Source organism: Danio rerio, chromosome 22, assembly GCF_052040795.2.
Source record: "Danio rerio strain M-AB ecotype USA chromosome 22, GRCz13ab, whole genome shotgun sequence".
Classification (NCBI taxonomy): domain Eukaryota; kingdom Metazoa; phylum Chordata; class Actinopteri; order Cypriniformes; family Danionidae; genus Danio; species Danio rerio.
In genome coordinates, this window is record NC_141042.1 from 12,473,990 (window position 1) to 12,501,967 (window position 27,978).

Sequence of the window (27,978 nt, forward strand, 5' to 3'; positions counted from 1 at the left end):
ACAACTGCATTTTAATGAACAAATACTGTAATAACTGTATTGCTCATTGTTTGTTCATGTAATGGCTCGTTTTTACTGACTGGTACAGTTCGGTTCGGTACGGGTCACCTTTATCAGGCTTGCGTTTCCACTACCAAAGGTACCCTTTTGGTGGGCATGGTGTATGACAGAAAGTTTAAGTCGACATCATTTTCGCTTTAGAAAATGTCTACATTAAAGCTGTACGGGTTGCTTATCATCTCATATGAGAAGCACTTCTCACAAAACAGACGCTTTATACACATAAATACTTTTGTATAAATGTTTACTAACTTTTCAATGAACAGGATTTGATTATAACTGCACATCAATGACAGTGCAAAATAGCCTAACGACTACAATTATATTAAATAAATAAATAAATCCATTATATATGAACACACACAGACCCTTACAGTCTCCAATATGTTACCAACTACAGAAAAACTACACACAGCAGACATTTAGTTTCAAAAACAACACAAAATATAGCCCACAGTCAGAGCAAACCTCTCATCTGTGTCTGTAATCTTCAGCAGCACATGTAACCTCTGTTAGAGAATAATTCCATCATTCTGAGTTCATTTTAATCCAAAAGGTGATGATAATAATAGTTAAACATGGCACTCTCGCGTTTGTCAGTTTATGACAGGATCGGGTTTTAAAAGTATGTCAATAATCAAGCGCACGTTATTGTCATTAGCTCACAAAGTTTGTTATTTCAGATATAGACAAGCGCCAGGAAGAAGGTGAAACCGCTCGCACTTCAGACTGGCTTGTAAAAAACTTGTAAGGGGCACAGGGTAAATCTGCTCTTCTTTTTGGCTTTATGGCTGTTCATCAAGGTGAAGACAAGGTTTGTTTGAGCCCGGGTCGACTATGGCTTGTCATTATATGTATATATATTTACGCTGTAATCTCTCGGCTTTGTATTTTAAACATGGGGGCTCTTTTGTTTTCATTCTGGCTGCGCATTGCTGTAAACCAATAGCGTTCAGCTATTGGCTGAACACCAAAGCTCCACCAAAGCGTACCAAACCGAACCATACCGTACCACTCAGTGGAAACGAGCCATTATTAACTAACAGTAACTGATACAACCTTATTGTAAAGTGGTCCTTTTAAAATCTCTCAGCCAAAGTCCATCATCAAAGTGGCTCAGCTTTATTACCTCACAGAACTCAAGCCCCCAAAAGCCACTGCGCGTTCATTGCATTTTGTCTTCTGAGGTGTCACTTATTACATTAAAATATACCCATGATGTCTTCTTTTATCACAGCAAATACGGGTTTTTCATTTAGATTTTTTGCGCTAATATATTGGACATTTAATAGTGTTGGTGGGGGCAGGGGGGTTGGGTTGTACATTCCTAATCACCTGTTTCTAAATTGTCTGTCTCTAAAAGGGGGGCGTATCCCCCATCCACCTGGTTGCTACGCCCCTGATAAGGAAGGATGGTTTTCTTCTCTTTTACTCATTGGATGGAGACTCTGCTTTATATGCAATTGTTTTATGCGATATTGCAGATATGCGCAAAAAATCTAATATGAATATTAGAATGGAAAAAATGGCTACAGTCTGCTTCAGTCTAGAGACTCAACATTACTCTAAGACTTCTAAATGAGCATTTTACAGTGTTATAAATGCTAAAATATACATAATAATTATGCTTTGAGTGGAATTTTGACCTTTTTCAATAATGATGTGTTTTCAAGGCACTTCAAAACATTTTAAAATCAGAAGCACAAATAGACCACTATCCAATTCCTTAAACAAGTAATTAATATCTGATCACCTGCCATTGAATTATCAGAAATGTGCTTTTTTTTTTCAAATAATTCAATGTAGTGGATTCAATTATTACACTAGCTGTTTATCACAGCTAAAAACACTTGTATATCAAGACATCAGTCCGTTTTTTGTCCTCTAACTGCTCCTGTGTGTAGGACTAGTTTCTTCCTTGTCTCATTTAAAAGGTTTTGTTTTGATTTTTATACTGTTGTAGCTTTGAGAAAGCTAAAATAAGGAACTGTAATGCAGTTAAAACCTGCCGGGAACTATTTTAGTTGTGCATTTTTTTCATGAAGCGGCAACATCCCGCTCTCTTGTGAATCTAATCCGGAAGTAACTGAAACTGCAATTCATCGAAATTCCTCTAGGCCTGTCTAGCACAATTCCTCTAGCACATCTCTATTGACACCACTGTAAAAATGGCCTACTTTACAGCAAAAAAAAAAAAAGGTGTTTACAGCCTGGTACAAAAAAACGATTTTAGAGTGTATAGCTAATATTACACTTCATGACAACTGTGAGCGGGGTAAATTATTTTATAACTCATTCGTTTTATTCATATTGAGTTATATTATGTCTGCATAACTAAAGGCGTGGCCACTTGAGTGACAGCTAAGTCTCACTAGTCGGCGTCATGTTACCTCAGCTGATTCCGGCTGATTAGCTGCTGAGCTTGTCATATACATTGTGTTTTTCTTTTGTTGTCATACAGTGTTATGCCTGGATTTCATAAACAGGCTTGCATTTACTAACACAGACTATATTTGAAGGGTTTGGAAGGAATTTCCTCCTGTAGAAAAATGTTGAAAGAACACTGCTTAGTGGCTCAATGTATTACAACAGTGTTTTTAAAAGACTAAACACTTTATTGATATAGTGTATAACCAGCACGTCGTCAGAACACAAACAAGTCGAAGGTAATGAAGTATCAAGCGTTTCTCCCAAATAAAGCCTGTACAAAATGCTAACAAGCATCTGTAGCTACGCTCATGCTCGGCCTCTTTGCCCTTTTATGGTTACCCTGGGTCGGCACAATGACGTGCGAACAAAATGGCGAAGGTTGGCCACGCCCACTTGTAGATTATTTTGTGCTCTTTAGAAACCTATAGGTGACATCACAGATACTACGTTCATATTTTTGACAGTCTATGGTTTTTATATGAAAATAACAGAATGTTCATCAACCAATGAGAATCAATGATTCAACAGTTCTACAAGCAGAGAAAATGCTTATATAAAACTCTTTTAATGCCTACACTCTCAGAAAGAAGTACAATACTTTATGAGTTGCAGCTGCATCTGTGATTTGTATAAATACCCAGCCATATTCTTGACAAAACTCTTGATATCTTTAAAGTGCTACAGATTCATTGATGCGTTACCTGAAGGACCGCTGCTCACTTTAAACTAATGTAAAACCTAATTAAAACTCACAGAGTCCATCGAGGAACGTCTAATATAATTACAGTTTCTTTAGTAACAGGGTCGTCTTAAGTGAGACTTGACATCTCACGTTCTCTGCAAGTTTCCGACAGTATAATTATCACAACAATGCTTTCGTTCAACCATAAAAGCTCTGTTGGCCTCTGCGATTTTCACACATTATCCGACGTGACAACCAACCAACAAAAGATGCATTAGTAATAAAATAAATAGAAAATAATGACTTGAAAAGGCAGTGGAAACGTGCTAGCCGGATTTCTGATGAAAGGAGGGAATATTGCCCACGGCCACATGTAGGGTTTATCTTCCCTCGCGGCTCATTGATTCTCCTCTGTTGTAAGCACGAGTATTCAGTCAAACATTGATCCAGCCTCCGCAGAGTAGTGTGGGAAAAGGGCAGCGTCCCTGTTTGGAAGCCCCGCACCAATGGGTCAATTCCCTGAATGGAGAAGAAGAGGCTTCAAGAGACTGATGCTATTTGTAAACTTTAGTCATACTTAAATGACGCTGTGTAGCTCAATTCTGCCTGGTGGTTTGCCGGTGATGCCTGAAGAGTATCAACTACTGTAGCTTTGTGTACACTTCAAAGGGTTAGTTCACTCGGAAATTTGAATAATAATTAACTACTCACCCTCATGTCATTTCAACCCCCTGAAACCTCATGTTCATTTATTTTCGAACCTCAAATGTTAGATATTTTAGATGAAATCTGAAAGCTCTCTCATCCTCCAGACAGCAAGGTTCCAGACTCTTTCAATGTCCCAATTGTAATAAAGCTACAATAATACTTCTTTGTGCATATAAAAAAAAAAAAAACACTTTTATTCAACCGTTTCTTCTCCTCAGTGTCAGTATATTGCGCATATTTATTAGTAATGTGTACTGATGTATACCCCAAAGTCCCACACACAAATTAAAACTGGCACCAAATATAAAAAGTGGATGTATTCATAAAACAAAAATAATGACTTAATAGAACAGTTTCTTCTCCTCAGTGTCAGTATATTGTGCATGTTCACTAGAAATGGGCACTGATGGATACCCCAGAGTCCCGCACACAAAAAAAATGGCACCAAATATAAAATTTAAGAATTCACCCTTAGCTGATGATTGATTATGAAGCGTGTTAACCATGCTGTCACGAAAGAGATCTCTGAGCTCGTGAGATCCTCGAGCCTGGGGCTCCCCCCTGTTGCAGGGCGAGAGGGGAGTCTGAGTTCAGGTAGGTCGCGAGAACTCCCCTGCTTGATAATGGTGGAAGTAGATTATGAATTCTATGGATTGTTTATGCTGTCAATTTAGTTTTGTCGATTTACTTATGTTACATGTATTTGGTCTGTGGGAGGAAACCGGAGAGCCCGTAAAAAACGACACAAACACGGGGAGAACATGCAAACTCCACACAGAAATGCTGACTTAGCCAGGTAGTATCTGAGCCAGTGACATTCTTGCTGTGAGGCAATGATGCTAACCATTAGGCCTCTGTACCACCCTGACAAGGATATGGGAGGAGTATGGGTGGAAGGAGGGTTCTTCAAGACGAAGATGACTAAGGTAAGATACTCTGGTTATTTATAGAGAGATCCCTGAGCTCGGAGATACTTGAGCCTAAGGCTCCTGCCTGGTCAATAAGCACATTAGGGGATTTGAGATCAGGTGGGTTTTGAAAGAACCCCCTTAGAAAAACGGGAGGAAAAGGAGGAGATGGGGTGAAAGCGGGGATTCTTCCAAAACGAAGATAGAGCAGTAGGGAGAAAACTATCCATTTATAGTAAGCTTGGATCACTCTGATTGGATTATTACTGATTACAGATAAGAAGCCAGTCATGCTCAATCATACCACGTGTTCCTCTCGAAATTAGTTTGTGAAACTTCACTTATGTATACCCCAGAGTCCTGCACACAAATTAAAACAGGCACCAATAAATCAAAGATATTATGTGCATATAAAACAAAAATAATGGCCTTATTGAAACAATTCTTCTCCTCAGTGTCGGTATATTCCACACGTTCATGAGTGTACTGATGTATATCTCAAATGCCTGCACATAACTTAAAACTAGTATACTACCAAATATCAAAATTATTATTTGCACATAAAACAAAAGTATTTACTTTGTTCAACCGATTCTTCTTCTCTGTGTCAGTATATTGAGCATGTTTATTGGTACTGTGCATTAAACCCCAGATGCCCACATGCAAATTAAAATTGGCACCAAATATCCTCAGTGTCAGTATATTGCGCATGCTCATGAATGCTATTCACCAGTGCTTAATTTGTAAATGAATAATTCCCTGAACAAAACCAAGAAATAAAAGTTACTGTGACTGACGTCCATCAAACAATTTCAGTTTTCCCGGAACATGACGTCATTAAACAGTTATAGTGCAAAAAAAGAGCATCACATATCTGAACAGTCTTTATTTTGTGCCATATAACGTTATATGTCAGTCATGGATAATAAAACATGTAGCAACAAACCTATATCATATGAACACTAATCAAATGACTCACTCAGTCTAATCTTCTAGAAGAGCCCACAGTCAGCTCTTCTGTCATGTTCTGTGGCTGACGAGATTGCTTTGCTTCTGTATCCTGATCCATTCTCACAGCTTCATCTTCTCAAGATCTGGTTTAATCAGGCTCTTTATCAGGTGTAATCGTGGTTTAAAAAAATGAAATGCTTGCCTCTTTGCCATTTTAAAAATACAAATACTATTTAGGCAGGCCACTGTGCGTTATTTATATTTGTTGCTTACTGAGTGCAAAACAATCACCAGCCATTTAGCATGATTGTAAACATAAGAAAGCCGATTGGCTGAAAATATTGATGAGGGCCAATAATTTAACGTGACTTTAACTGGTGCATGGTGACAACAATCATGTGGTGTGTCTTTCTCTTTCTCGCACCCTCTCTCTCCCACACACATGTAGGTGTTCACCATGCAAAAGTTATTGCCGGATATAATAAAATAATGCCATTATTATAGGACCAGTATTTCCTACTTTGCATCCTGTGTTTAAAACATATTCTATTAATTTAGCAAACAGATTGAAGATTCTATAAAAGATTCTAGGTCAGTGTTTCTCAACTGGTGGGTCGCAGGATCATTTTCAGTGGGTCGCAGAGTGTGTGGTCAAAAAAACAACAAATGTTTAATTTTTTACTTATTTTATTTTGCTTATATAAGACTTTTATTTTGAAATGCGCGAGCGACAACTTTACCGTTTGACATGTGAAATTTCTTTTAATTATAGTAACAAATATGTTGAAAAATACTTTAAAAACTAAAAAAAAAAAAAAAAACTTAACATTAATGCAAAGATTGATCCATAAATAATTAAATCAATAAGCAAATAATATAAATAGAAACAAAAAAATTATATAAAAACATAAGAAAAAAGGGAAGCAACAAATACCTGTGCTGGGTTAAGGTTAAAACCCAAACATAAATTATATTATTTCCTTCAGTCTCCTTCCCTGTTCCTTACATTTAAGATGCAGGGCTCATATTAGACTGATTAATTTAATTAGGCCATCACTTTTATAAATATGTCTCAGGTAAAAAATATTACCAGTGTGCAAAATATGTCAGTGAAAGATGCTTCAGTACTATTTTAGACTAAATACAATGCGTCTGTAAAACCAGGACAAAAAAATAAAATATTTCCTATAAGTAGACGACGTTTAATTATTTGTAATTGCCTATTTTCGATTATTGTACTACTAGATTATGTCTTTAACATCATCATTAGTATTTAAAAGTGATGCTAAAAAATATTTTTTGCTCGTCTCTTCTCGTCGTCATTTCCCCCTCCAGTTTTTCTACGCCTGAAGAATATTCGTCCCTGCTGAAAAATCCAGCTTAAACTGGTTGGCTGGTTTTAGCTGGATGACCAGCCTTGTTTCAGAGGGGTTTTGGCCATTTCCAGGCTGGTTTCCAGCCATTTAAACTAGAACCAAGCTAAGCTAAAACCAACTTGACCAGCCTGGTTTAAGCTGGATTTTGGCTGGGCTCCCAGCCTGGCTAGGCTGGTCAAGCTGGTTTTATTTGGTTATCTCCCAGCCTGACCAGCTAAGACCAGTCTGGACATGGCTGGAAACCAGCCTGGAAATGGCCAAAACCCCTCTAAAACGAGGCTGGTCGACCAGTTTAAACCAGCCAACCATCCTAGGCTGGTTTAAGCTGGATTTTTCAGCAGGGGTTTTATTTTCGCGGCCCAATTTCTAATGTAAATCAGGTATATAAATGGGGCCGGCAATGAAGCAAAGGCCATGCCTGTGTCTGTGCACAGACTCGTGTTTTTGTGATGACCGGTCGGTCTAACGGGTTACCTTGGAAGAACAAACTCAATCCGCGAAAACACATATGAGAAATGAGATGGAGCGCGCTTCCTGGTGATCGCATGACCTTCACACGAAAACAGTTTCAACTTTAATATGATTGTGATTCTTTTTTTCTTTTCAGTGAAGATTTATAAATATTTAAGTGCTAAAGCAATGCCCATGAAGATAATTTGTAAAATGCAAATAAAACAATTTCAGCTAGTAAACGGCCCGCACCACTACTGGGTTGTGGGGGCCCTGTCGGAGCCCTGAATTAGAAAGATAGTAATGCATTTAATTTATTTTATTTTGTATTATTTTTGCCCTGCTTTTTGTCAGCTTTTGTGCTGCCACCTATGGGGCATACTAGTCACTGCACTGTAGGAAAGTCAATAACAGCTGAACCTAATCAGCAAGAAGCATCCCAGTGGGTAGAGACTCTCGCTGCGCCCGAAACCGCATACTTCCATACTATATAGTACGCTAAAATCAGTATGCGAGCCGAGTAGTATGTCCGAATTCATAGAATTCGAAAAACAGTATGCGAGAAGTACCCAGATGACTTACTACTTCCGGCGAGATTCTAGAGTGCGCATCCCATGCATGCTGCGCTATCCCATGATGCCCCGCGAGCGAATTTATGAATGGGAGTAAAGCGACGCAATTGACGCAGGTAGGTCACGTGACCATGATAAAATGGCGGATGTAGTACGTCCGAATTCCATTCATACTTTTCACATTCATACTGTATAGAACATTCTTTTCTAACGGCCGAGTAGTACGTTTAAATTCAAATGCAGTACCTACTGAGTAGTAGGCGGTTTTGGACGCAGCCACAGTTTTCAAATGCTCAATTGGAGGACATAGAGATATTATTGTAAGTTTAGTTTTGGAAGCTAGAATAAAAATGGATCGAAATTCAAGCAAGTGTCCTGCGTCTAAAAACATTACCTGCTGGGGACAGCGAAATCAACAAGGAATTCGCTGTAACAGGCCCTAAGCAGTTGCATAAACAAAAATAATGACTTTATTTAACCGATGTCAGTATATTGCACATGAGTAATAGTATCTGGATGCAGCCTTTATTATGCAGGCTGAGATTGCATCACTCAGCGATGCAATGTCAAACACAATGCACTCAATGGAGTGAGTGGCGTCACTGTGACGGGTAGGGTTAGGGGTGGGGTTGGTGAGCGCATTAAAAAGCATTGGGTGCAGCTCAGATTGCACTGCACCAGGTCTGCATCCAGACCGCTCTCCTATTTTGAGGATGTTTTTGGTACCTTTCTTGACTTTGAACAAGTTGAACCTTGTTGTCTATGGAGGATGAGGGAGCTCACAGATTTACAAAAATACATTAATTTGAAAAACCTCAGGGGTTTAATTAATAACATGGTGAGTAACTAATAACATGAGCGTGAGTAATTAATAACATATTTTAAATTTTTGAACTAATTAAAACTTCATGGGCTATCAGGTTGAGATGTCGAATGTCGTCTTCCACACTTGGGCTTTTATATTCAAAGCATTGATTTATGTAACAAACAGAACATTAAAATTAGAGGCGGCAGATTCTAAAATGGAACCCTGAATGTTCCGAGAGTTGCCATGGCAAATGAAGGTTCGGCGAGAGCGTTCAACAACTCAATGCAAATGACAACAGCCACACTCTAATTAGCTCTAATAACCAAAATTAGCAAATGTTGTTAAACAAAGGGCACCCTTTTGTGTAGCCTTCATGTTTGATGAGCGCTTAAAAAGAGGCATAAATGTCCAAATGAACAATAAATAATAGCAAACGTAAGCCTTGGTTAAGAGCTATTTTTACAGAAGGTTACTGTAGGCTGCGAGCACTAGAGATTAAATATATAATGTCTGCTTGAAGCTTGATAATTGGTTTAGGGAATAATGCTGCCTACACTTTGCAAGTTGATATTAAAAAAAATATATATATATATATATATATATATATATATATATATATACAGCTGAAGTCAGAATGATTAGCCCCCTTTTAAAATTTTTTTCTATTTTAAATATTTCCCAAATTCAGTATGTCTGATAATATTCTTTCTTCTGGAAAAAGTCTAGTTTCAGGTAGAATTTCAGGTAGATTAAAAGAGTTTTACATTTTTTAAAAACCATTTTTGGGACAAAATTATAAGCCCTTTTAAGTTATTTTTTTTTCTCGAAAGTCTGCAGAACAAACCGTCATTATACAATAATTTGCCTAATTACCCTAACCTGCCTAGTTCACCTTATTAACCTAGTTAAGCCTTTAAATGTCACTTAAAACTGTATAGAAGTGTCTTGAAAAATATCAAGTAAAATATTATTCACTGTCATCATGGCAAAGATAAAATCTTCCCTCCATCAAACAGAAATTGGGGAAAAAAATAATCAGGGGCGCTAATAATTCAGTGGGGCTAAAAATTCTGACTTCAACTGTATACACACACACACACACACACACACACACACACACACACACACACACATATATATATATATATATATATATATATATATATATATATATATATATATATATATATATATATATATATATATATATATTATATTATATTATTACCACCCTGTTTAATTTTTTCCCCAATATTTAACCATAATATTTCCCCAATGTTTAACAGAGAGAAGATTTCTTTAACACATTTCTAAACATAATAGTTTTAATAACTCATTTCTAATAACTGATGTATTTTTATCTTTGCCATGATGAAAGTACATAATGTTTGACTAGATATTTTTCAAGACACTTCTGTATTCTATAATACGAATTGTGTCTAGCATTCATGAATCGGATTTGTGTACTTACGAATTGTGTTTTGAAATTACTAATTGAATTTGTGTATTTTTGAATTGGATTTGCATATTTAAAAATTGTGTTTTGACTTTATGAATTGGATTTGCATATTATGAATTGTGTTTTGGATTTAGGAATTACATTTGTGTATTTACGAGTTCAATTTTGTAAATGTGAATTGTGTGCAAATTTTATTTTGTAAATGTATTATCTTTGAATCGGATCTGACTCCACAAGGTGTATCATTTTCTTTTACATGCTCTAAACCAAATAAAATACCTGAATTACGTACTAAAAAGAGTGCAAAAAAAAATGTCTTCTATAAGTTTTCCCTGTTTTTAGTCACCCTTTATGTTCATTTTATAGTTGCACCAGTAGATGGCGACAAGAGACTGTCTTTAGGGCAAAGTAAGAAGCAGGAGTGCAAGCATTTCTTAGTTTTCACAATGCCCTTTTTAAAAGTGAACGAAAAAACTGACTTTATTAGCTTCATTGGCTGTTTATATGCAAATCTATAGCACCAAAAATATAAAAAATAAAATAAAAATTAGCAATGTTTTCAGACTTCAGATTATAATCACCAAACCTGTCACAGTAATACCCAACCTTTAAAAAAATATAATCTAATAATAATTTACATTCAGAAGGGTTTTTGTTTTATGGATTAATAACCACAAATTCAGGCAATATTTGGGGACAACAACAAAAATAACCCATATATTCATGTACTTTTTTGATGAGAGAAAAAACCCTGTAAACCTAGTCAGTCACTAAAAAATATTTAGTTAAACCAGCTTTGCACCCTAAATTCTTGTTTACTTTTGTACATTCTGATGAGAAGTTTTTACACAGGAAACACCATTTACACTTTCTTAAAAAATTCTGCATGCTGCCTGACCTCGATTTATACACACAAAAACACACAAACATGCTCATTTAAGTGTATTTTCTGCTTCAGCGTACAATTTGTGCTCGTTGAATTTGACTATATTCAGCTGTGTAGCATATAGCATGAGCATGTGTGAGATTATTAGCCAACTCGATTGAATAAACTGCAGGATATATCGAGATTCACACTTGGAACGTGTATAATCCTGCGCAGCCCCATTCACAGGAGCGTCTGTTCAAAGTTCAGCGATCATTTTATAATAAGTGCAAAGAGCCGCTACTTACTTCTGATTTTGTCATTCTCACAAGTCAGATGATTCACATGTTTTTCAATCATCTTCATCATGCCTGCTTTGGTATCCTAATTCACAATTGCGCAGGCAACCAGAAACCTAAAGCCAATAGTAACTTGGCATGCCTGGTCACACAATCAGCGCACGATAACACACCGAGACCAACATATGTAAATGAAGAGAGGAGAAAAAAATGGAAGACAAACAATAAACGTGCGTCAGCTTGTGTAAACAGCAGAGTGAGTCACAATCCTACACCATTGATCTGTGACATCACAAACTCCTTTGTGTTGTAATGGACTGCCTTTTTCATCTTCTGTGTGAATGTGGCACATCCGAAAGCACTTTAGTAACATTAGTGCACTTGCACCCTTTTAAAGATAGTTAGCTATTATGAGTACACTGTGCACTGCATTACATAAAAAAATGTCTTTCCCATTGGTAAACACAGCAAGCTTTATTGGATTAGGTTTGATAGTGCTACATCAAAATTCAGATGATTTAAAAAGTTAGACAAAATCCTAAGACAAAAATCTTGTGTGAAAAAGTCAAATCAGCATCCTCCATCAAAAAACACTGTACGGTTTTCGTGCGTTTTCAGAAATGTACCAACTCCCTAACTCTTTGACAGCCTTTTTGGCATTTCAGAGAAAGTTGACTTCAGTGTTGCGTCTCACCAGGTTTTTGCTTTTTCTACTCTTTTAGCTAGTCGAGTCATTCTTCTCAAATGAACACAGGCAATACCTCTAGCACATGGGTTCGAGAAATCTTTAGCTGCATAAAACTTTAGAAGTTAAGACGTTTACTTGCAGGATCTCTCAAATCTTTTTTACAAGACCTGGAGTCCTGTTTTGGACTATATAAAAGGCTTACACGGTTCGGTTGAAATCAGCTCTAATACACCGTAAATATTGTAAATTGGATTTAGATATTTACGAATTGTGTTTTGAATAACGAATTGGATTTGTACGATTATGAATTGTGTTTCAATTTACTAATTGGATTTGCATATTAAAAAATTATGTTTTGAATTAGGAACTGCATTTTTGTATTCACAAATTGTGTATGAAATTTACAAATTGGATTTGTGTATTGACGAATTGTGTTTTGAATTTATGAATCAGATTTATGTATTTACAAATTGGATTTGAATTATGAATTGGATTTGTATGTTTATGAATTGTGTTTTCAATGTACGGATTGTATTTGTGTACTTATGAATTTTTTTATGAGTTTTCAATTTACAATTTGGATTTGCATATTTAAAAAATTGTGTTTTGAATTACGAACTGAATTCCACTGTGGCGACCCCAGATTAATAAAGGGACTGAATGAACGAATGAATGAACTGGATTTTTGTATTTATGATTGTGTTTTGAATTACAAATTAGATTTGTGTATTTACGAATTGGATTTGCATATTTTAGAATTGTGTTTTGAATTACAAATTAAATTTTTGTATTTACAAATAGTGTTTTTAATTTACAATCAGGATTTTGTGTATTTACGAATTGTGTTTTGAATTATGGATTGGATTTTCATATTCAAGAATTGTGTTGTGAACTACAAATTGGATTAGTGTATTTACAAATTGTCTTCAATATATGAATTGGATTAGTGTATTTACAAATTGTCTTCAATATATGAATTGGATTTGTGTATTTACGAATTTTGTTTTAAATTATGAATTAGATTTTCATATTAAAGAATTGGGTTTTGAGGTACGAATTAGATTTGTGTATTTACAAATTGTGTTTTTAATAAAGAATTGCACTTGCATTTTGAAGAATTGTGTTTTAATTTCATGAATTGGATTTGCCTCACAGCAAGAAAGTCGCTGATTCGAGCCTCAGCTGGGTCAGTTGGCGTTTCTGTGTGGAGTTTGCATGTTCTCCCCGCGTTCGCGCAGGTTTCCTTTGGGTGCTTCGGTTTCCCCCACAGTCCAAAGGTGAATTGGGTAGGCTAAATTGTTCGTAGTGTAAGAGTGTGTATGGATTGTTCCCAGAGATGGGTTGCAGCTGGAAGGGCATCCGCTGCATAAAACATATGTTGGATAAGTTGGCGGTTCATTCCACTGTGGCGACCCCAGATTAATAAAGGGACTGAATGAACAAATGAATGAATTGGATTTGTGTATTTACGAATTGTCTTTTGAATTACAAATTAGATTTGCATATTTAAGAATTGTGTTTTGAAATGCGAATTGGATTTGTGTATTTACGAATTGTGTTTTCAATTTATGAATTGGATTTGCATATTTATGAATTGTGTTTTTTATTTAGAAATTAGATTTTTGTATTTACAAATTTAATTTGTAAATGTGAATTGTGTGGGAATTATAATTTAGAAATGTTTTATTTTTGAGACTGATCTGGCTCCATAAAGTTTATAATTTTCTTTCTATGCTCTAAATTGAGACAACTGAATTACATACTAAAAAGAGTGCTAAAAGGCTCAAAAATGCAATTCATAAGTATAATTTCCCCCCATTTTTAGTCATTCTTTATGCTGATTTTACAGACGTGGATCTGAGTGGATCTTTTTTTTTTTACTCTTTTATTGGTAAACTTGCTCAATTTTGAATTTTTTATTTTATTTAAATTTTATAGATTTTTTTTCTCTCTGAGGATATCTTTGTTTTTAAATTATAAATTTAATTTGTTTTATTTTGAGGGGATAGGGTGGAAATAAGAAATCTAAGACAATCTGAAATTGTTATGTTTATTTTTGGGGGAACTATGCCTTTGAAAACCAGTACAAATGTTTTTTCCCCCTAATCAGAACTGTCTCTAGCAAATATATCAAATTGTTTCTGTGCATATACGTATATATCTTTTATTATTACTCGGCTGCCTGAAATACTTGATTCTGATTGGTCCAATGTGACATTTCAAGGTATGATATACCCAGATAACAATTGCTAAAACTAATAACACATTCATTTATTCTCTTTTCAGCTTAGTCCCTTTATTAATCAAGGTATGAAACAGCAGAATGAACCCCCAACTTATCTAGCATTTGTTTTACGCAGCAGATGCCCTTCCAGACGCAACCCAACACTGGGAAACACTCTTGCATTCACACACATACACTACGGCCAATGTAGCTTATTCAATTCATCTGGTACCATCTTGTGACTGAATAATACATAGGTTAGTGTATACTCCATTCAGCCTTTTTCATTTCTGTCAGTTTTGCATTTAATTCAATTTTTTTATAAACTATTACAACTCGAAACAATGTTTTGTGTCTAATTTGTACATTAGCTACATAATAAGCGAGATAGAATACATCCATGTGATACACAGAATTAAGCCCTTCAGTTTTAGAGCCTTACTCCGCTTTATGTCAGGCTGCTGATAATCCTGTCTGGCTTTAATCTGCAATAACAACCTCCAGGGTATGCTTTATCCCTTACTGTACTATAACAGAATTAGAATTTCATATTTAAATGTGTTTTGAATTACGAATTGGATTTGCATATTTAAGAATTGTGTTTTGAATTACAATTTGAATTTTTGTATTTACGATTATGTTTTGAATTTACGAATTAGATTTATGGATTTATGAATTGGTTTTGTGTATTTAAAATTGGATTTGCATATTTAAGAATCGTGTTTTCAATTTACAAATTGTATTTGCATATTTAAGAGTTGTGTTTTGAATTACGAATTGTATTTGTGTATTTACGAATTGTGCCTTGAAATATGAATTGGATCTGTGTATTTATGAAATGCGTTTTGATTTTACAAATTGGATTTGCATATTTAAGAATTTTTTTCTATTACGAATTGAATTTGCGTAATTATGAGTTGTGTTTTCAATTCACGAATTGAACTTGCAAATTTAAGAGTTGTGTTTTAAATTATGAATTGGATTTGTGTATTTATGAATTGCGTTTTGATTTTACGAATTGCATTTGCATATTTTAAGAGTTAAGTTTTCAATTTATGAATTGGATTTGCATGTTTAAAAATAGTTTTTTGAATAATAAATTAGATTTTTGTATGTACAATTAAGTTTTGAATTTACAAATTAAATTTATGTATTTACGAATTGGATTTGCATATTTAAGAATTGTGTGTTGAATTACCAATTTAATTTGTGTATTCATGAATTGTGTTTTCAATTCATGATCTGGATTTGCGTATTAACGAATTTATTGTGTTTTGAATTACGAATTGGATTTGCATATTAAAAAACAACTATTTAAAAACACACACTAGTGGTTCATTTGTAATTAGACCAGCAAAATTATGACCATTTTGAACTGAAATAATAATTATTTAGTAAAATCAATCTAGCTGGATCAAAGAGAACAGAGAGATCAAATGATGTTATAATTAAAAGAGGCAAACTTTAAAAGCAAAAATCAATCCCAGCCAGCCAATATCAATATCTTCGAATCTGCGTCAGACTAAATGCATTTTCAAGACCTATGTGTGGGCAGACATAAAGGGTGTTGTGACTCTAAGGTAACTCAGCATCTAAATTAAGACTCAAAAGCAAAACGGACAAAGTCACTTGGACTGAAGTGAGATAAAAAACACAAAAAAAGGTGGGAGATTAAAGCGGATACTGGACCTTTCCACTAGCAGATTTTTTGACAGTTAAGTCCTCTAAACCCAATAATAATGTTACATTCTCCTCCACGGATTGTGCATCAGAATTCAGGCTTTTAAACTAATGAACTAATGGTATTAATGCGTTTCACTGTGAGTCACTTTCATCTTGATCCCCCATATTTCTGTCAGTTATGCAAATTGGACTGAACATCAAAATAACATCGGGTTTTTTAAATGAAAAGGCATCAAGCAGAATCCACAGGTGAGATCTTACCGGCAGGGTTGTGTTCAGAGATGTTTTGAAGGCACTGTAGTTTGATGTCGTACAGCAGGAGAACTTGTTCCTGAGCTGTTAAGCCCACTTCAGGGTCCACATGCTGCCCAGAAACGGTGGAAAAAAACCGAGACATTGATTGTGTGAGAGTTGATTAGTTCTTAAATCAGATGATTAGGAGATGTCATGTAGCCACAAAGATACAATTTAACTGCATGATTAATTGTAAAACATAGGGGGTGTTGACGTGACGTATTTTTAAAAAGCAATGTAATTAGTAATGTCGTCATTAAAAATGCGGTAAATTGTTAAACACTACCCAGATAGCATACAGTTCTGGGCCACATCTGGGCCAACTAAGGCACATATGGCTCACTTCTGGCAATGGCAGGAGACATATGGGCCACATCTGGCCCATATGTGTCACACCGGGTGTAGTGTGAGTTGTGGCCTGCTGTATGTGGGCCAGATGTGGCCCGTGTGTGACACCCCGGGTGTAGTGTGAGTTGTGGCCTGCCGTATGTGGGCCAGATGTGGCCCGTGTGTGACACCCCGGGTGTAGTGTGAGTTCTGGCCTGCTGTATGTGGGCCAGATGTGGCCCGTGTGTGACACCCCGGGTGTAGTGTGAGTTCTGGCCTGCTGTATGTGGGCCAGATGTGGCCCATATGTGTCACCCCGGGTGTAGTGTGAGTTCTGGCCTGCCGTATGTGGGCCAGATGTGGCCCGTGTGTGACACTCCGGGTGTAGTGTGAGTTGTGGCCTGCTGTATGTGGGCCAGATGTGGCCCATATGTGTCACCCCGGGTGTAGTGTGAGTTCTGGCCTGCCGTATGTGGGCCAGATGTGGCCCGTCTGTGACACCCCGGGTGTAGTGGGAGTTGTGGCCTACCGTATGTGGGCCAGATATGGCCCGTGTGTGACACACCGGGTGTAATGTGAGTTCTGGCCTACCGTATGTGGGCCAGATATGGCCCGTGTGTGACACACCGGGTGTAGTGTGAGTTGTGGCCTGCTGTATGTGGGCCAGATGTGGCCCGTGTGTGACACATCGGGTGTAGTGCGTGTTGTGTATTTTTAGTTCCGGTTTAACTATAAATGAACGGGAGCCTTTGAAGTGGTTACAAATTATTAGAAATTGAAAATCAAAGTTAATTTGTCTTTCTAAGTCTGTACACTTTCGTTTTATGAAGTAGAAAATAGAAAATAAATATTGTAAATTAATGTAATGTGATGGAAGGATTTACATTTTTCCGATCGGCTACTTCTGCCTGTGGACTGCATACCTCATAAGTGGGAGGGGCTTGCTGCTCAAACATTACACAGACTCTGATGTGAAGCAGCAGCAGTTCTGTGTTTCCTGTGTTTTATTAACATTATTGTCCCTCATCAGGCAGTGAGAGCGCTACACCTTCTCTGAAAATAATAACATTGCATGTTCTAAATAAGACTTTCTGAGATTGAAAATGATTCTTTAGGTTATTAAGAATAGGAATAAGCTATTGCTTATCCGGGAAAGTATATGTTTGTAACCTTATCACATATTAATTCAGTTTATTTTCTCAATAATGGATTTTTTTTTTCTTTAAGGCTGCTATGAATATAAATTTATATTATCTGTTATATGTAAATGTTCCAGCATGAGTAAAATTCATATTTTTTTTTCATATTACCTGGTATGTCTATAAATGTCTATAAATGCAATGAGTTTCATCATTTATTATGTTTTGATCTATTAATGTTTTGTTCAGTTTCTCCATTTGAATGAATTAAGACAGTGTCCTACCGCCACCTACTGGGTGGATTTAATTTGCTATTAGTACTACTTTTTAATGAACAATTTTACAAATGAATTCATAATCTAATAATGCTGAATTAAAGTGCTGTTTTCTTGGTGTTATTTTTTTTGCAATTCTACATTTTTACAATGATTTTGTTTGATTAAATGCCACATACAACATTGTTCTTTTTTATTTAATTTGAATATTAAATAGACATAAATGTTTTGTTTATGAATAAAATAACTATATAGAAAAAAATGTCAGAGAACTGAGCAGTAGAATGTGAATAACATGAATGTGTTCGTGAATAAGCTGATCTTTGTAAACAACACAAAGTTTTATTTACTTATTCTACAGAACACAAAAAATAATAAAAATAAATCTGACCAATTTTAATGCGCACACCTAACCCCGCTCCTAACCCTACCCCTCACTTTGATGTCACTAGCTCTATTTGAGTGCATTGTTTCTGACATTGCATGTCAAACTGTGTGTCTCAGCTTGCATATCCAAGTCTGCAATCAGATACTAATGCTTCTGCAACACAGCCCTGAGGATACAATCCTCAGTGCTGGGAAACACCACACATTATCTTAATCACAAACTACAGCAAATTTAGTTTATCCAAAATTCACTTATACTGCAAATGTTTGCACTATGGAAGAAACTGGAAACCAACAGAAACAACATGCAAACTCCACATAGAAAGGCCCAAAAGTCTATCCTGGTTCTGTGTGTGTGTGCACCTGTAACAGCGTCAACAAATTTTATAGACAATATGCTATTAATAAGCATGTTAATTAGCAATTAGTTAATTTTAAATATATCTTAAAGTGTTATAGTTTTTATATAACAAGCTACTGAATAATAAAAATAACAGTAAATATTGTAGAATTACAGCATGTTACATAACAGACCAAGGACATGTTCACAGTGTGTCTGATAATATTTTTTCTTCTGGAGAAAGTCTTCGACTAGAATAAAAGCAGTTTTTAATTTTTTTAAAAAGTGTTTTAAGGTCAAAATTATTAACCGACAGTTTCAGAACAAATCATTGTTATAAAATAACTTGCCTAATTACCCTTACCCTAATATATATAATATTATATATATATATATATATATATATATATATATATATATATATATATATATATATATATATATATATATATATTTATTTATTTATTATTTTATTTATTTATTGAAAAACATAATCATAAAACTGCCTCCTGGTGGTGAATATGTGTTTCGCTTCATCCTTGCATTACGGTGGAGTGGGCGGAGCCTCGTGAATGACGGTTATTTTTTTCAAACGAGGAAGTGAAGTCAAGTCCGCCATTTCATCTTCTTCTTTATATCGGGTAAGTTATTATTTTAAAATCATATTTGTGATATATTTGTCGTCAGGTACTGTTTTTATTTGTTAGAAAAGCCCCTGTTTTGAATAGTGATAAAACTGTAACTTATATGTGGATAATATGGCTAAAAACGGCTAAAAATGATGGCATCCGTCAGTTCAGTAACGTTAATCTGTTAGCTAAGTTGATTGTGCTCGGGGTTTTAACAAATTCATTTCAGTTACATTTGTCCTTTTATTCGCTCATCATTCCCAATTAAATGATCAATAAGACGTGTTATATGAAGAACAGCGTCGAAACGGGAGCTTGAATGAATGAATCATATGCTGTCCATTTTATACAGTTGTATTTGGTGCTGAGTTCTGCTTTTGTACTGGTTTTAGCTCAAACACTGAACGAACAGTCTCTTTTTGGTAAGTTACCGTTAATCTTAATGATCTTGATTTGCTTGTTAATGTGTGTTTTATTAAGTTTCAGCAAAAGTTTGCAGAGTAACGTTATGTGGTTCATGCTGGCCACCGTTGAGACTGGTCTGCATTAAAAAAAATTTAAAGCCAAAACGTTGGAAAAAAAATCCACAGTTGAAACATGTGTTAAATGACTTATGAAGGAAATTAATTAGCTAAAAAAGAAGGCTAAGTGTGTTATGAAATATTAAACCTTGTTAAAAAATAAAATCAATTGTGTTAAATGAGCTTAAAATCCATATATTATGTTTTATATTACATCAAAACAGCCTGGAAACAGATTTGCACCATTAATCTTGTACATATGTATCAAGTCCAAACAAATGGTTTTGTGGCAATAAAAATAATATTTTTATAAATTGATTGTATTGTATTAATTTGTTACAGAAAAGAAAGGAATCATGCAAGGATGCAAGCTGAAGGAAAGGACAACTCTCACATCAGTGCATTACTAATTGTTTGACTTCATCATCAAGCACACCAGGTACAATATTGTACATATTTTGTAACTTGTATATGTCAGACTGGTTGTTGGGAACTGAAATAATATATTTTATGTTTTATTTATTATTAAAATATTACAAGATTTATTGCTGCTATTTTATCCTGTGTGAGGCCATAGTTTATTTAAAATATCTATTATTAAAAAAAATCTAATTTGAAAGAAAGTCTAAATGTTTCCACAAGGTACCTTATTGAATTGTTTTCTGAAAAATGTAAAATTTGATTGTACTGGTGAGCTGGAAAAACATTTTATTTTATGTCAAAAGTAGATTAATTTACCTTTTATCGCATGTTTAAGTTATAATTTCAGAGTGAAAAATGTAAAAGAAAACCCTTGAAAACAATGGCATAATGATTTTGCTTGTTCACAAGAGGTATTTGATTTATTTTTCCTGTAGTGATACATACGTTTTTAAGAAGAATGCTTGACACTTGAATTTTAAAGGGATAGTTCAGCCAAAAATAATGACATCTTTTATCCTCCACTTGTTTCAAAATATATTTTTTTGTTCTGTTGAACATAAACTCAGACGGTGCAGTGGTACAGTGGATAGCTCTGTTGCCTCCCAGCAAAAATGTTTCTGGTTCGAGCCTCGGCTGGGTCAGTTGGCATTTCTGTGTGAAGTTTGTATGTTCTCCACGTGTTGGCGTGGGTCTCCTCCGGGTGCTCAGGTTTCCCCCACAAGACATGCAGTACAGGTGAATTGGGTAAGCTAAATTTTCCATAGTGAATGTGTGTAAATGAGAGTGTATGGGTTTTTCCCAGTGATGTGTTGCAGCTGGAAGAGTATCTGCTGCATAAAACATATGCTGGATAAGTTGGCTGTGCATTCCACTGTGGTGACCCCAGATTAATAAAGGGATGAAGCTGAAAAGAAAATGAATGAACACAAACCCAGTTTTTCCTACTATGTATATCAATAGTTACAGGATTCTAACATTCTTCAAAATATCTGCTTTAGTGTTTAACAGATTCAAATTGCTTTGAAACAAGTAGAGGATGAATAAATGGTGGCAGAATAGTAAACTATATGTTTAAATGTTTTATTCTGTATGTTATGTGTATTCATATTTGTCTTGTCTTTTGTCATATTGTCCTTCTAGCTCAGATTGTGATGGACCTGGAATGCGACACCAGTTACTCTTAAGTCAAGAACCAAATGAAGCACCAGAGTACAGATTATGGAGGTATCTGAAGTTGAACTAACTGGAAGCAGGGAACCATACTAATAAAGTTCCTTTAGGTAAAAGCACCTGCTTTATTTTGATAGGAAGTATTTTTTTTTATAGAGTTCTATAGTTTTATTCCTATTCTAATTTTATTTTATTCATATACTGAATGGAAGTCGTTCAAATTTTACAACAAATGATTAGCAGACTGAATATAAAATATAATAACTTTTTAATGCATTATTTCTTTTGGTTATTCTTTACATCTATATATGGGCAAGTATTTAATCAATGAAAATAATTTTAAACAACTTAACTAAACAAATTACTCTGTTGGACCCTAATATTTAAAATAGCAAAATCCTCAAACTAACACACACTCTTGTGAATGCATTCTCACATTCATACACTCAAAAACACACATTCATACAACAGTCTGTCTCAGTCTGACTCACACACAACATCCTCTCCCACAGATTTTTCTAGCAAACCTCCACCACTAGCTTGTCCTTTTATGCTGCTTTTATTTCAAACATTTTAGAGCATGATATACTCCAGGTTTTTATCACTAAGTATTTTTTTTTCCATTCAGCAGGTTCCTTGTAAAGATGAACCCAGGGAAGGATTGAAAGTGGAGAAGACCAGATCAAGAATGACCACATCAAGATCTGCGGTCAGTTCAAAGGTACTTTCACTAATTACCAAGATTTCAGACTGAATTGATGGAGTAAACTTTGAGTGTCAGATCATCCTAGCAAAAATTCTTCCCAGTGTCTTGTAGTAGAAGTGATGCAGTCAATCAAGTTTACATTATTTCGTAAATTGCTTTCCGATTTAATAAAAATATATTAACCAAACTTGATTAATGTAACAATTTTGATGAAAAGGGCATGTTTTACTAGAGTTTTTAGCACAAAGGCACCCCCATCTTGGAATATTGCTGTGTCTGACGTCACAGGGTTGGTATGCTGGAAACGTTTTTGAATGAGGTATTTGTATGATTTATACATAGTCTGTCTTAAAGCGTCACTAAATTGTACAGGCATTACAGGTCAAAGCAATCAGTTGTTACATTCATCAAAATAAACAATAAGGCTCTTAAAACACTGCTTTGAAAAATGTAGAAAAATGAAAAAATGTACATTTGAAAAAATGTGAAAAAAAAAAAATATTTCAAATACCTTAACTGAAATTAAGTCATTTGTTTTATTATTTTTAAAATATATTATTTTGTAAAGTCATTTGTTTATAATTATGTAAAAAACATATGTAAAATGTGTAAAACTTATGTAAAATTATGTAATAAACTTCCTTTGTTAGTGCAAATTCCTTTTTAATTAAATTCCTTGTAATTAAACAATTAAACCATTTAAACAAGTTTACACTTAAAAAGGTCCGTAATGAAAATCAGATTTTTTTTTCCAAATGTAACTAACTAAAATAGTACCATGTACTTTTACTCTGTATTAGTATTATTTACTAAAATTTGTTTTATTTTAGCAAAATAATATTTCTAGTACTTTAATTTAATGTGATTTAATTTTCAGTTCTCTATTTATCTACGAAAACATTAAAAAAATTATAATTTCACAAGCACATTTAAAATAGGTTTAATACTATGAAATATTATATTAATATTATTTTTTATTTTTTATAAATCGATAGGTAGTTCCTATGGAATGTTTTTATGAATTGCTGAGAATACATTTCAGGTGTTCAATACGTTGCTTGTCAGTCTTAAAAATAAAAATAGGTGCTTGAAAAAGTGCTTAAAACTCCTTAATTTTAATCGAGTTGTGCCTGTATGTACTCTGCAAACAGCACCTTTTAATTGTTGTCCTCTCCTATTTTCAGGATGTTTTGCATTGGACTGTTTTTTTGGCTTTGACCCTTGCTCGCCCCTGACCTCACTCTTGGACTGCCCTGTTGGATTTTCAGTTTGTTTTATTTATTTTTATTTTTTTAGGTTCTGGGTAGATGCTAACAAATATTTAGTTGTAATTATTTAAATAATATGTTTTTGTTAAATACGCGATTTCTGTGTTTGTTCTGTCTACTCGTACTTGTTTATCTTGTTTCTGTAATTATCATTTGTTTATTCGACCCTTTTGGTTTTTGGATTGCCCTTTATATATCTTTTTAAATATTGGTTCTGGTTATATGGTTATAAAATATTTGTTAACTTAATTAGTATGCATTTTATAAAAAATATATATATATTTTCTGTGTTTTTTCTGTATCTATTTATCTAATTTGTATATACATTTGTGTTTGTATGTTCTTCTTATTCTGAATATCCACTTACCTAATTTTAACTTATATATATATTTATTTGCATTTAATTTGTGATAATTCTGTATGCATTTATCTAATTCATATATTTATTTGTATTGCATTGATCAATCTGTTGTTGTTGTTTTTTTGTATGCATCTATTTATATAATTTATAAAAATTATATATTTGTATTTATCAATTTATATGCTTCCTTAAAAGCAATTTTTTTAAATAAAGACATTTAAACTAGGCATTCCTTTTAATGTGATTTATATAGCTACCAAATGTAGATGTGAGCCACATCTAACCCAAAAGTCAGCCGCAACTGAACCAGATCTGGGCCAGATCTGTGAAATTGCATGGGCCGCATCTGGGCCAGATCTGAGAAACTGCATGGTCTGTATGTGGGCCAGATCTGAGAAAGTGCATGGGCCACAGCTGGGCCAGATTTGAGAATGTGCATGGGCCGCAGATGGGCCAGATCTAAGAAAATGTATGGGCCACATCTGGCCCAGATATGGACCATGCTTTTTCTGAGATATGGCCCGCATCTGGTTCAGTTGTGGCTGACTTTTGGATCCTTATGTCAGCCACAATCAGGTTGAGTCATCGCCGTCATTCCGCGCGGTATGTGGGCCAGAAGAAAATGGGGGATGTGGGCCATATCTGGGCCAGATGTAATTTGCTATCTGGGTACTTTGTCATCCATGGACCACTCGTTATACTCACTCGCTATCATTAGGCTTAGTTCCTGGTTTATCAGGGGTCGCCACAGCGGAACGAACCACTAAATATTCTGGAAATGTTTTATTCGTTGATGCCCTTCCGACTGCAGTTAAAAAATCTGCTATGTTAGCTATTTTTTTTTCTTTTCTTTTTTTTGTGCCAAATATCAAAGCTGTCCTGTGGTGTGAAAGTCTCAAGCATACCTCAATAAATTGCAACTTTTCTAAAATAAAATAAATCATATAATAATTAATAAACCTATTTAAAATGAACATATTTCAGCAATATTAAATACAGCTGTTTATTTCCAGATAAATCATTGCATATGTTGACTTCAGAAGGTAAATCTCTACGTTTAGATATTAATTAATATAACTGAATTAAACTGACTACGACGGGTTACGTCGTTTACATTCACAATATATTAGACAGAAATCGAAACACTTAGATCAGTCAGAATTAATATTTAATACATCCCTAATGCCTTAAAATTGACATAAAAGTGATGTGAGGATGAAATGATTTATCTTACCTGTGCTTCGACTGAAGTACCCAGCAAAACTTGGACAGATATCCACACTAGTATAATCCACATTTTGAGTTTCTACAACACGTGTGTGTATAGGCTGACAGTGTTCACGGATGCTCTGCTCAGTGGTTTCTCAGTGCGTGAAGCTCAACGTGCGCTGATCCCGCGCCTCCGGTGGGTTTATCCAGCTCCATGTTTGCACTGAGAAATGAACCCAGCATCTGCTGACAGCAAAGTGAATTGAATGCCACCACCTACAGCAGAAACACTCCTTCAGACGAACGAGAGAGATGGTGCACTTCTGCGCAATCCACTGGCGGGGTGGAAACCCACTTCATGACGCAGAATTAGCAAATTAATAACTTTACGTCCAAAGTTCTTTAAGTCTTTGCCGTATTGAACTTGTCATTAAATTAACGATTGAATAGTTGATTTAATGAATGAATTAGAGTAATTGATACAGATAAATTATGTTATTATATTTATTACAATATAATATTTTAATAACAGGCTAAATGAAGGGAAGACATTTTTAGAAAGTCCTTCAGTTATTCTCTGCAGTATCCTGTACTTTTCTGATGTGTGATTATGCTTTATTTTTTTTTTAATAACCATTTTTACTAGTAGATTTTGGGGTTTGTAGTGTTCAGTATTGAGGGGTCCACCTTAAGCCCCCAAACCCGTCAATATCTCTGGATTAATATATGGGCTACAAATATGCTATATATCTGGTTAAAATTGTTAATTCAAACAACATTACAAACGTAATTGGATAGGCCCATACTGTAAATGTGCAAAAAGTTTCCTTCTAAAGCTATCTAATAGCAACATTATGCAGTTCGAACACTGTCAAATAGAATAATTGGTAACAGTTTACAATAGCAGTACATGAATAACGATGTGCTAAAGAAATACTTTATTAAGAATTAATGATGAGTTAATGTGTGCGCTAATTATGAACTAACTAACATGAGTCATTCCTGTGTGAATAACCGCTACCTTAATTACTTGAAAGTACATGATTGTTTGTTGATAAAAGTATTAATTGACACATTTGTTTATGCTTATATTAACCATCATAAACCCATGACCTGTTAATAAATATAATTATATCATGACTTTACTTGAAAGGGCACATCAATATAACTTATTCTTAACTACTCATGAACTTCTTATGCATGTCTGTCTAGTGCGTTTGCACGGAATAACAATAAAAAAAGTGTTCTGTAAACAACATGAACAGTTTAAACACGAGTTCACGAGTAGTTAAGGAGGAGTTAAGGATGATGTGCCCCTTCAAGCAAAGTCATGTCTAGAGCCAGAAAGAATCTGCAGACAGTTTTTGTTATTTCTACACAGAATATTGTGAAAAATCTGTGGATTTATGCTGACTAATTTTAGGTGTATTGTAACTAAAAACTTAATATGTTCAATAAAAAATAATATTTTTTAAATATTTATTTAATGTTATTAGATCCATTTATTTGGTAAACAAGGCAAGTCTATAATTTTCCCCCAAACATCTCCAAAAGGACAGAAATTATTACTTTACAAATGTATTGTAAGTAAATCATATAAACATTTTCATATTAGTCTGTAACATGAAGTGGGACGCTGACAATGGAGTGTGGATACAAATGTAGGTTTGTCAAGAGAATGGTCAGGCAAGCAATGGTCAAAGCAAGGGCAAACAGATGTATACAGGCAAATGCAGAGTTGTTGTCAATAAACAGTCAGTTTGCCAAAAGGTAGGCAGCAGACAATGTAAACAAACAAACAAAACAAAGCAAAGATTGGTATATGGCAAGACAAGAAAAGGGAAATGCGTCATAATGTTCACAATACAGTTTAACAAGACTCAGTGAGTGTGAAAGAGAGGTGAAAATATGTGAAAGTTAATCAGCCATGGCAGCATCAGATGTGGGAGTGTAATCAATAGAGACCTGGAGCAGGTGTATGTGTGTGTGTGTTGCATGACAGGACTTGTAGTTCATATTAATGCCGGATTGTAGTTCATGTGAATGTGAATGTCCTTCAGCAATCTACGACGGTTGGATCACTGTTGATTGTGACATAGTCAGTAATATTACTGAAATTAATAAAAATAAATAAATAAATAAATATAAATTTGCACAAAACTAGATAAATAGACTCAATGATGGGCTGAAAATCTGCAGATTTCTATGCATATAGATTTCGTGTGGGCCTAGTCATGACATAATTATACATTAGCAATTAGCAAAGTTGATGTTCATGTTGCTTACATTTAGCCTAACCTTAAATGTTAATTAATGCGTTATTTAACATCATGTACTAACAAGTAATAAAGTTAGCCCTCATTTACACATGAACTCTTGTGAATCATGTTGTTGTTAAAATTGATTAGCGTGCACCTTAACTCATCATTAATTCAAAATAATGTTTAGTTTGCATTTTAATACTATATTATTTATGTACTGTTATTGTGAAGTGTTACCGAATTATTATTATTATTATTATTATTATTATTGCTGTACACATAGGCAAACCATTGCTTTATTTTTATTGCTTTTATTGCTTTTATTTTATTTACGTCTTGCCACTTGTGGTTTTGACCCGCCACCTAGTCGACATTTAAAGTACTGCATTCAGATTAGTTTTACTTTCACTTTTTACTAAAGCTGATAATAATCAAACGACCCTTGAATATTTACAAATAGGTGTAAACATTCAAGGGTCGTTTGATTATTATCAGCTTGTATTTT

General features: G+C 34.6%; 1 protein-coding gene and 1 long non-coding RNA gene across 6 annotated transcripts in view; one reads left to right on the forward strand and one right to left on the reverse strand.

Annotated features, from left to right (window-relative positions):
• The window catches only part of pth2rb (parathyroid hormone 2 receptor b), a 64,678-nt gene extending 39,195 nt beyond the window's left edge, over positions 1 to 25,483 (reverse strand). For 2 of the 3 annotated variants that reach the window (XR_015521760.1, XM_087304022.1), the window contains exons 1-2: positions 25,238 to 25,483; positions 16,425 to 16,527 (exon numbers count right to left, since the gene is read on the reverse strand). Coding sequence is in view for 1 of the 3 variants with exons in the window: in XM_087304022.1 (XP_087160148.1) it covers positions 16,425 to 16,527; positions 25,238 to 25,300 (166 nt within the window). In the remaining 2 variants the exon portion in view is untranslated. The remainder of the gene's footprint in view (positions 1 to 16,424; positions 16,528 to 25,237) is intronic. The other variant, XM_087304023.1, reaches the window with a different exon arrangement.
• On the forward strand, positions 19,503 to 24,229 carry si:dkey-27p18.6. 3 transcript variants are annotated; one of them, XR_015521761.1, is made up of 5 exons: positions 19,503 to 19,566; positions 20,418 to 20,514; positions 21,639 to 21,778; positions 22,297 to 22,389; positions 23,559 to 24,229. It is a non-coding gene; the product is annotated as a si:dkey-27p18.6 (long non-coding RNA). The 3 variants fall into 3 exon arrangements; XR_015521763.1 differs by having other exon boundaries at positions 21,639 to 21,722; positions 23,559 to 23,684; XR_015521762.1 differs by lacking the exon at positions 23,559 to 24,229 and having other exon boundaries at positions 22,300 to 22,962.
• Positions 25,484 to 27,978: the final 2,495 nt, after the last annotated feature.